Source organism: Saccostrea cucullata, unplaced genomic scaffold (genome assembly GCF_032062105.1).
Source record: "Saccostrea cucullata isolate Sc308-1 unplaced genomic scaffold, CSIRO_AGI_Scuc_v1 ctg2016, whole genome shotgun sequence".
NCBI lineage: Eukaryota > Metazoa > Mollusca > Bivalvia > Ostreida > Ostreidae > Saccostrea > Saccostrea cuccullata.
The window spans coordinates 55375-65187 of record NW_026925762.1 but is presented as its reverse complement, the minus strand read 5'-3'; the positions used below and the strand labels follow the sequence as shown (position 1 = coordinate 65187).

The following is a 9813-nucleotide window of genomic DNA, read 5'->3' as shown; positions in this document are numbered from 1 at the left end:
TCAAACTGTTCTATCCATAACCGTAAACATTTTTGATTACATTTCACTTCAAAATTAAAAATAGCCATTTAAAAAATCAATCGAAGGGCTAATATTTGTAATCTGCTTAAATCTCTTCCTTACATTCTTGTTAGAAAAATAGATGGTTTACATTGCATAAATGGATTTCGAATTTTCCATTAGCGTAATTTATATTAAAACCAGTCTTTAAAACCTTATAAATCATTAGAGTGATAACAAAATATCATTTTTGCGTTATTTCACCAAAACACATGTTGCCTTTTACTGTAATGACATGCTTTTTAATAGAGGAGGCGTCTGTTTCAAGTGGTAAGCACTCAGTATCCAAACATGAATACAACGATCTTGGAGAAATTGGTGTTTTTAAAAATGTTCATTTCATACAATTCTCGTATTATCAACTCTTTATCTATGTAAAATGACATTAAGATTGCAACAGCTTTATTAAACGTATTTGTTTCGAATTCATCTGAAAACATATAAAAAGAATGGGTTTTTCGTCTAGTTAAGCTGGCATATCAAGACATAGCAGGTAAAATAGAATGAAATATTTCTTTCTCTATCAAACATAAGTATTGTTCATGTTAGTTAATGCAATTTTAAACTTTGCGTATTCTATAAACTAAAGAAGAAATTTCAATCAAAATATAGAAGTACATTTTTTGTCTTTGAAGACAATGGTTTAAAAAATCTTTTTAAAAATTATCAAATAAAAAAAAAAACGAAATAAAAATACCTGGTTTATTATAAATAATGCTTTTTGTTATCTACTTTAGGTTTCTCAATGGATAAAAGGAATATTTTCTATCTTTTATATCTTTTCAGCCTAGCGATGGCAGGTACTTGTTTTTCTCCTTTTAAAAACTAATCAATTTATAATGAGAAAATATTTTTCCTCACAATACTGATATTACCTCGTATTAAAAATGAAACAAGGCGCTTTTAACTGTCATTTGAACCCAGCATGGATGCATAAATCACGTTTCATTGTTTTGTTTTTGTCCAATATAAACCTGTAAGAGTTTATCAATTGAAAGAAAATTGTTTTGTAAGAATAACCTGTCACTAATCTGGAAAATGTAGGTCAGATCCAGCATCCGAAGCAAGTCTGATAGTGTCCATCCCTAAATACATTATCCGTGTAAGTTTGGTCTGGATAGGGCTTATAGTTACTTGGGAATGGACCTGCTCCAAAAACTTTAACCTGGTCACTCATCTTGGGAATGGACCTGCTCCAAAAACATTAACCTGGTCACTCATCTGGAAAATGTAGGTCAGATCTAGTATCCGAAGCAAGTCTGGTAGTGTCCATCCCCAGATGCATCATCCACGCAAGTTTGGTCCAGGTAGGGCTTATTGTTACTTGGGAATGGACCTGCTCCTAAAACTTAAACTGGGACGCCGATGCCGACGCCGGGGGTATAGAATAAGCTCATCTCGACTTCGTCAAGGTGAGCTAAAAGGTCTAACATTTCTAATGTTTTGCAAGCGGGCATAAAAAATTGATTTTTGACCGCTGAGTGACCTCTTACGTCACAGAATGGGCGGAGCTTAATCTTATTTTCATTTGTTGGTGTTCAACAATGATGAACCTGATGTTACGTCACGCAATACAGTACACAATCCATGTAAATGTAAAAAAAAATAATAAAGTTAAATGAAAGGCATAACAAAACATTTTTCGACGGAGTTCTCGGGGAAAATGCGATTTGTCGACCCTCGAACCAAACTGTCTGACTTCGGCCTAACGGCCTAAAGGCAGACAGTTTGGTTCTTTGGTCCAACAAAACCCATGTTGTTCTCGAACTCAGTCAATGAATGTATAGTGTGTACTTCCACAGAGTAAATTAAGTTACTTTATCTTGGCCTTTTAAAATGTTAACAAAACAACTTGTACTGATTACAAAGTGTGTAATATACTGTAAATTTCTATATCTTGGAATGTAGATGTAAGGACAGATCACTCTAACTGCAGAAAAATACTAGTACCATGGAATCTGTCGGAACTCTTTTGTATGCAGTGTAGAGAGGGTTTTTCAACATTACTTTTTTTGTTTTCCCATCCTTTTTGTTAGTCAAATGGCCTAGAGGGACATACACTTTAATCAAACCTAAATCTGGTTGTCCATCCAACTGGCTGGAGGGATGGCGGGACCAGGACGACGAAGATGGCGATAATGAAAATTCGATGACGATTGGGCATCACTTCTTTGGTAGGTAGCATCAATGACAAATAGACATCAGCTTTTTGTGAGTCAGCTTTTTGTGAGTAGTGAGTAGTACTTATTTCCGTTTTGTTTCCCCTAAACATGACAAGGAGCATACGGCAATCTGACCGGTCAGCGGGGGAAGTTTACTCCACCATGGCACCTAATCCCGCCATTAATGTGCTAGAGGTCCATGTTTGATTAACTTTTGAGTTCGAATTCTAATCGCAGTCTCCATATATTTCATTGTGATTAGCACCAAGGGACTTTTAGAGAAGCACTCAGACTTACTTTTTCAGTTGATAGTCTACTTCGTCATGTACATCTTATCATGTATGGAGGTTCAGAATTGATAAAAGATAAGAAAACCTTTCTATTGGTCATAGGTAGTGCCCTTAATTATGTTCCCCAAACGGAGTTTGGGAACATATTGTTTTTACTCTGTTTCTTATTATCATTATTTTTTTTCTTATTTGTTCTCCGGTACTGTTTTGTCCGCGAGTGTTCTCAGAAACTGTCCACCCAACTGAGCTAAAAGCTTTTTAGGGTTAATAGGTGTGAAGTGTAGGTGTGCGGAACGAAGGTCATTTTGCGCGCATACGCCTGCACGTGCGTGCGCGTGAAATGAGTGAATTGACTGATATACTTAATATAGCTATAACTTTTACATTTTTTGATGAAATGCTTTGAAACTCATTACATAAAGATATATTAATAGTGTTAATAATATGACACTGTCAAATTAGCAAGAAATCACGCGCATGCACAAGCGATTGGTTGAAACAAAAATCTCAATATCTCTTTTGTTTTTCGACGAAATGCTTTGAAATTTTAAACATGGTCATGAATTAGGATATCCTACAACATATTATAGAAAAAAATTCATGAAATCACGCGCATGCACGTGCGCTGCAATCTGATTGGCTGAAACTTTAAATTGCTATATCTCCTTTGTTTTTTGGCGAAATGCTTTGAAATTTAAAACATAGTCATGCATTAGGATATCCTGAAATATAATATCCAAAAAAATTCAAGAAATCACGCGCATGCACGTGCCCTGCAATCTGATTGGCTGAAACTTTAAATGGCTACATCTCCTTTGTTTTTTGACAAAATGCTTTGAAATTTAAAGCATAGTCATGCATTAGGATATCCTGCAATATGATATACAAAAAATTTCAAGAAATCACGCGCATGCACGTGTGCTGCAATCTGATTGGCTGAAACTTTAAATGGCTATATCTCCTTTGTTTTTTGACGAAATGCTTTGAAATCTGAAACATAGTCATGCATTAGGATATTCTACAATATGATTTAGAAAAAAATTCAAGAAATCACGTGGATGCATGTGTGCTGCAATCTGATTGGCTGAAACTTGAAATGGCTATAATTCCCTTGGTTTTCAACCAAACAGGATGGGATTTAGAACATAGATATATATAAGGGCCTCCTACAAGAAGGTATGATAATAATGCACGTGCACGCACGTGCGTGCATTTGGAATGAGTGAAATTAAAAATACACTTGAATGAGTGATTTTTAATACTTTTTGACTAAATGCTTTAATATATAACGTATATTTGAATATATAGAAAGTGTAGACAAGATTATATGATCACTACGCACGTGCATTCACATGGGCAGGCGTGCAATGTTAAAATTTGAATATAATTGGTATCCTTTTGGGAAAACATTGTTAAAGTAAAAAATGCACAGATGGTGTCCTATTTAATAAGGCTTACAGGGAATATGGCACCAAAAGGGAGTTGGGGAGCGTTTGGGGAACATCTGTAACGGTTCCCGTTACAATTAGCACTAGTTCTGTTAGGGGTACTAACATAGGAGGCAGGGAATTGATGGTAGAATGGTTGAATTTTCGTCAAAAGCAACTTATTTGTGCTTTGAAAGAACCCCTCATTTTTTTTATTAATCAAATGTTTAAAATTTTTATCGTAAAAGTGCTTCCGTACATTTGTCTAGTGTTAAAGTAAGCCGTAAATTATACAAGCGCTCCTCGCAAAAGTCTAATGACAAATAGACACTTCTTCGGTGAGTAGCAACACACACAATTGGACATCACCTTTGTTTGAGTAGAGCCAAAGACTTTCACTTTACTTGTTTGAGTAAGAAGCATAAAATGACAATTGGATATCACTTCTTCGCAGTCTGATTAAAACCAGCCCCCTTCTCCTTTCACTCGTCAGTGAAAGGAGAAGGGGGCTGGTTTTAATCAGACTGATTTCTTCGGAAAGTTGCACCTAGTAAAATCTTTACATCGTAAACACATATTAGCAAGTTAAGTTGTGATTCCTCTAATCCGTAACATAAAAAATATACATCGTCACATTTCGGCATTTTTTGAAAATTGCTTTTGGTTTCCTACAGTTAAGACATATTGAAATATCTCAGCAGAAAATAAAGATGTTTTTGTAAAGATGTAATTATATTTATTAAATAACTTTGTAGTCTTTTAAATGACCTTTGTGACGCACAAATTAAAAATCAGTCAAAAACTGAACTAAAATCAACTTTCATATGTTTCATTTACAGGTTCCTTTGGCAGAAATATGAAGTTCTACTACTGTACCAAAGATCCCAATGACATAAACGACGAGGGGTTCTGGCCAGCTGGAAACTACTGCATTTTAAAACAAGGACATACGTGTCCGCCGAGAGGTTGAAGCATTTTCTTTTAGAAATGTTTGGAGATAACGAACAGTATTCAGACAAGCTGAAAAGTCCATAAATCAATACAAAATAGGACCAGAGCAAACACAGACCTTCAAAAATCAGAGTTGGGGTCAGGTGCCATGGAGGAGTGAGCACTGTCATCTGCAAATTTCAACTCGAAGGAATTGAACGCGACAATTATTTTAAACCTCAATACCCACTTTAAAGTTTTGAAAGTTTAAAAACAAACAGATTGAGTTCAAATTACCCATATTCATTTAGGCTATCCAGAATATATGCTTTCGTGTTTCTTTTTACAGTTAACACCATATCTCAAAAGCAATTTTATGTTTTTTACACAGGATTTCTAAATGGAAGTATACATTGGGATGACGAGGATTCTAGAAATAAAAACTCGTATGGAGGAGTTCTACCCAGCGGAAGTTATGATAGAAATACAAGGATTGAATATTGCTGCAGGTATATTGAAAATAGCTAAAAGTTTACATCTCCAAATGTATTAGGTACTCAAGAGCATGCTCTGGATAAAGATTAATTTTCAAAACAGGACAGGCTACGGGCTGATAAGTTAATGTTGCAAGAACTTTAATAGCCTCATTTAAAGACAGTATTTTGTCAATACCATATTAGTTACAGTGACCTTCTTAAAATGCAACCTTTCTTTAGTATTTTGCTAACGTTCATTATTAACCTTTGTTTGTAAACTAAAATGGACTCCGGAATGTTTGTCTCGTCAATATACGGGGCTTATGGCGGAGATGACAGACCAGCAAGAGATGCTTCCTCTTCCTACATGTAGATTATTGGCTCCGGTGCAATACGACTGAGATGAGGTCATTTTTGATATCAGTCTCTCTCACTTTTCCACTATTAATTCCTTTTGAAAAAATGAGACTGAGATCAAAGATGAGATTGTCTCAGTTGTTAAACATTGGAGCCTAATCCCACCTAAAACTTTGGAAAGAGTTCGTTTGTACCAAACCAAATCTCTGTGTGCGGAGACGCAGAGGTCAATTGGTGGTATGAATCCCCCCTATGGAATATCTGGGAAAGTATCTTTGTTTTATGGCTTGTTAAGAGATTTATATTGTTTGATTTTTTTTATCGATCAATTTTTAATATTCTTACTTATACATACATGTATATGTAGCTTGATAAGAAATAGACGTTAAGAAAAATAAACTCTTTTTATGCTTTGTACATAAAGAATTAGTATTGTATCCAAGAAATTGAAGTCAAAATTTACAGTTATGTAAAAAATAAACTTTTAACTGATTTTAAAGGCGAACATATAACGCTGAGTAAAGTTTGAGTCTACTTGTAGAAAACATTGCGTAGGAGGGACCGTTTGAATGAATACTAGAAAACAAAGAGTATATTTGGTTTCATCGATTTCTAGGCCTAAACAGAAAACTTATTAACAAAGATCACAGTTTACAGACATTGTTAAATTGGAACATTCTTGGAACCAAGTCCCTACAACATAACCCTGAAAATATATGATATAAAAATTACGAAATCTATATCATAATCATTTTGCTAAAATGACCATAAAAGGACCATAGAACTAACGAAATGAATATTGTTGATAAATAATCTCAGTATTGCATATAAAGCAATGAGAATCATAACAATATAAAACATTAACGCGGTCAGTACCTTTAAGATAACCAACTGATTACAGGTTAGTGGGGACTCAAACCACAAACTGAGAGAAAACTTAAGGATAAATAACTTAACCATTTTTTTTTCAGAAATCAGCAATATTTTTTTTAGATTGATGTTTGAATAAGTAAACAGAAAAATGTTTACCTGATTAAGTAGAAATTTTCAAGAAAGAAAAAATACGATTTCTTAATTTTTACGTATATGCCATTTCTATTCAAAATTAGTCAAAGAATGTGTATTAATACACGCATCAAATTTCTTTTATTTTTCCTTAAGTGAATATTTCAAACCAATATAACTTTCGAAATAATTTTGATAATGAAACAAATTTTTCATCACATGTTTGAATTTAAATATTGTACAAAATGGCAAAAATTTCAAAGCAAATCTATGACATAAAATTCAAGATATATATATATATATAATCAAAATTTGTTTTAGTCTGTCTTCTGTTTATGGAATTGGGACCAGGTCTTCAAATTTGATGCTATGATAGTATTGTCAATGAGGACCTTCATCGTTTGTTTTATAAAAATTAAATTTAAAATTCTTGTGCATTAATTCAGGGTCTTCAGATCCCCATCCGTGTTTCTGTCCAAAATTCCAGATGAGTTTCTCCTTTAAAACATGGCCGTGCATTTTTTGGTTAAAAAAAGGCTCGGGAGAAGAGTAAATTTATAATATTTATATTATATCTTGAAAATGGGCTAGTATTTGAATTTCGATAACAAAAATTTCGTTATGTCAAACGTGATTGCTAAAACAAAGGTAGCAAGATCATATTTACTTTTCAAAGAAGGACATAGTCATTGAATAAGCTTTCTACGCCAAAAAGGATCCATGATTACATTACATCATATGTACTAACCTAGAGGTTAGAAAATATCCAACAAATAGGTGTTTCAATATTGTGCTCTACTTGTCAGGTCACGAGCTTGTGTGATTGTAAAGTGAAGGATTTATTAGGATGAAATTTCTTGTGAGCCTTCTTTTCATCAAGTTTTATATAGAGAACACGTGGCAATTACTCAAGAATTTTTCCTGGTTCTCTTCTTACAAGTAATTAATGTTGATATTTCTGGAAAATTAATAATATAATGGTAGAAATAGGAAAGCTGATATCAAGTTACTCTTCCAAAGATTTATTATGGTTTTAAATATTGTAATAGCGTTTTTGATCGCAGGAAAGACGGTTCATATACCAGGGAAATAGTACTTCCAACGGCACAACCATTTTATTTGATGAGATTTACTTCCCCTTGTCAACTTGTGAAAGGAATGTACGTCAGAGAAGAACACGTGCATTTTGATGACGAAGACCACAACAACAAAAACTGGGTATCCGGAAGTCACCCCTATGGTGCCGGAGGAAGAAACACTGACCTGTATTACTGCTATTATTCTCCTTTGTAAAAGAAAAAAATATATTCATTTAAGGGGGATGTACGGCCACCTTTAGTGCTGTGAGAACAAAATGTAAACATTTCTTCAAATGGCTAAAATACATCATATTTTGATCAAATTTTAAGTCCTTATGATAAAGATACAATAAATATTCATAACTGAATGCATGTTGTGCATATATAATCTATACTTTTTCAGAAAAATGCTTTTGATATGCTCCTTAGAACTGCGCAGCTACAGAATTCAGCAGAGCCTTAAAAAATCCAAAAAAATATGCAAACTGTGCATCAATGTTCTCTCTACAACCATTTGTTGAGAAAATGTCTAAATTTTGCACTTTTAAATGATAATTTCAAGTTCAAAACAAGGTATCGTTGTCTTCAAAAAGAGTGTAAAGAACCATGAAAGTAGTTCATGGATAGCAGCACGTGGTTTATTTTTAGCACAGAATTTTGTTTTCCAGACCTCTTCTTAATATGGAGGGACATAACAGTCTTTAAATGTAGAAGAGAATTACAGTTGCAAAATATTTCAAATAGTATGAACACTTTTAAAAGAGGAAATGTGTTATAGTATGGCTTGAAGTAATTTATTTAGTATTATTATCGAACAGTTGTTAAATAATGTACTTATTGATATCAAAGAAAAAAATCTTAAACTCTTTGATTCCAGGTAAGGAAAAATGAGCACCATCAAAGTTAAGAATTAAGAGTTTGTAAGTTTGCCACAGATAACTTATAATGTATATCAAAATTTTAATTATCACTAATGAAACACAAAGAAATTAAACACATAAAATCGATATGAATGACCTACTAGTACGAGGGGTGATCAAAAAGTTCGCGAACTATCTCTATATCTACAAAACCACAATTCAGATTAGAAACAAATTTGGTGCACACATAGCCAAACACAAGTTCTATAAAATAGCACATGCTGAATAAAGTTTTGCTCATAATGACGTCATTATGCAGGTTCTTGTGACGAAAAATGGTTGCCTCAGTGGAACTCGTTTAACAAACGACTAAAATATTTATGGTATATCTTAAAAATGCCTTTGAAGTAGCATATAAGAATTTGTTCATAGTTTATTAAGACAAATGACTTCCTACAAATTCAATCAATGATTGGATAGATCGTTTTAGTGAAGGAAGGCAGATGGTTAAATATGATACTTGTTATATTGCCCAGTGATATATTAGCAAGTTTGAAAAGGGATGTGTTTTTAATTAAGCAATATGCTATCAAAGACCTCCAATTTACACTTTGAAAAATACTTGAATATTTCAACAATAATATAACTATCAAATACCTAAGATATATCGTTTACTTTTTGATCTACCCTCGTATACTCTGTCAAATAAACATTTACAATTTTGATTTTAGCGGAGCAACATTTGAAAAGGAATGAAATCATTCAGAGTGGGTTAGGAGATTTAATGAATAAAAAAACTTTTTCTATTTGCCCTTTTTGTCAAAATTACAATTTTACAGAGTAAAGGAAAAAAAATCAACATTAATAAACATTTTATACCATCTTTAAAATGATGTTTGGTGGTCCTCCCAACTCAGGGAAAAATTATTGGGTCCGTATTTATAGGTGAGAAAAAAAATTCCTAAAATTTTAAACATATTCGTTGACGGAAGAAAAAAAACAACATGTAGTAGGATGTAAAAAAAATTGAGTCGGGCCATTTCTAGGCAGTAGATCGGGAGAGAGGGCAACCAAATATTTTTATAACAAATTGTCTTATAAGGCTAGTACATGTTCCATCACATACTTAGTAATGCAAAATTTTTGAATCTTTGGCACTATTTTGAA

General features: G+C 33.2%; 1 protein-coding gene across 1 annotated transcript; it reads left to right on the top strand.

Annotated features, from left to right (window-relative positions):
* The first annotated feature begins 801 nt into the window (after positions 1 to 801).
* On the top strand, positions 802 to 8190 carry LOC134269777 (uncharacterized). The gene is made up of 5 exons (XM_062751987.1): positions 802 to 860; positions 2097 to 2234; positions 4779 to 4904; positions 5261 to 5378; positions 7772 to 8190. The coding sequence occupies exons 1-5, from the start codon at positions 806 to 808 to the stop codon at positions 7998 to 8000; spliced, it is 666 nt and encodes a 221-aa protein (XP_062607971.1). The 5' UTR covers positions 802 to 805; the 3' UTR covers positions 8001 to 8190.
* The last annotated feature ends 1623 nt before the right edge of the window (positions 8191 to 9813 follow it).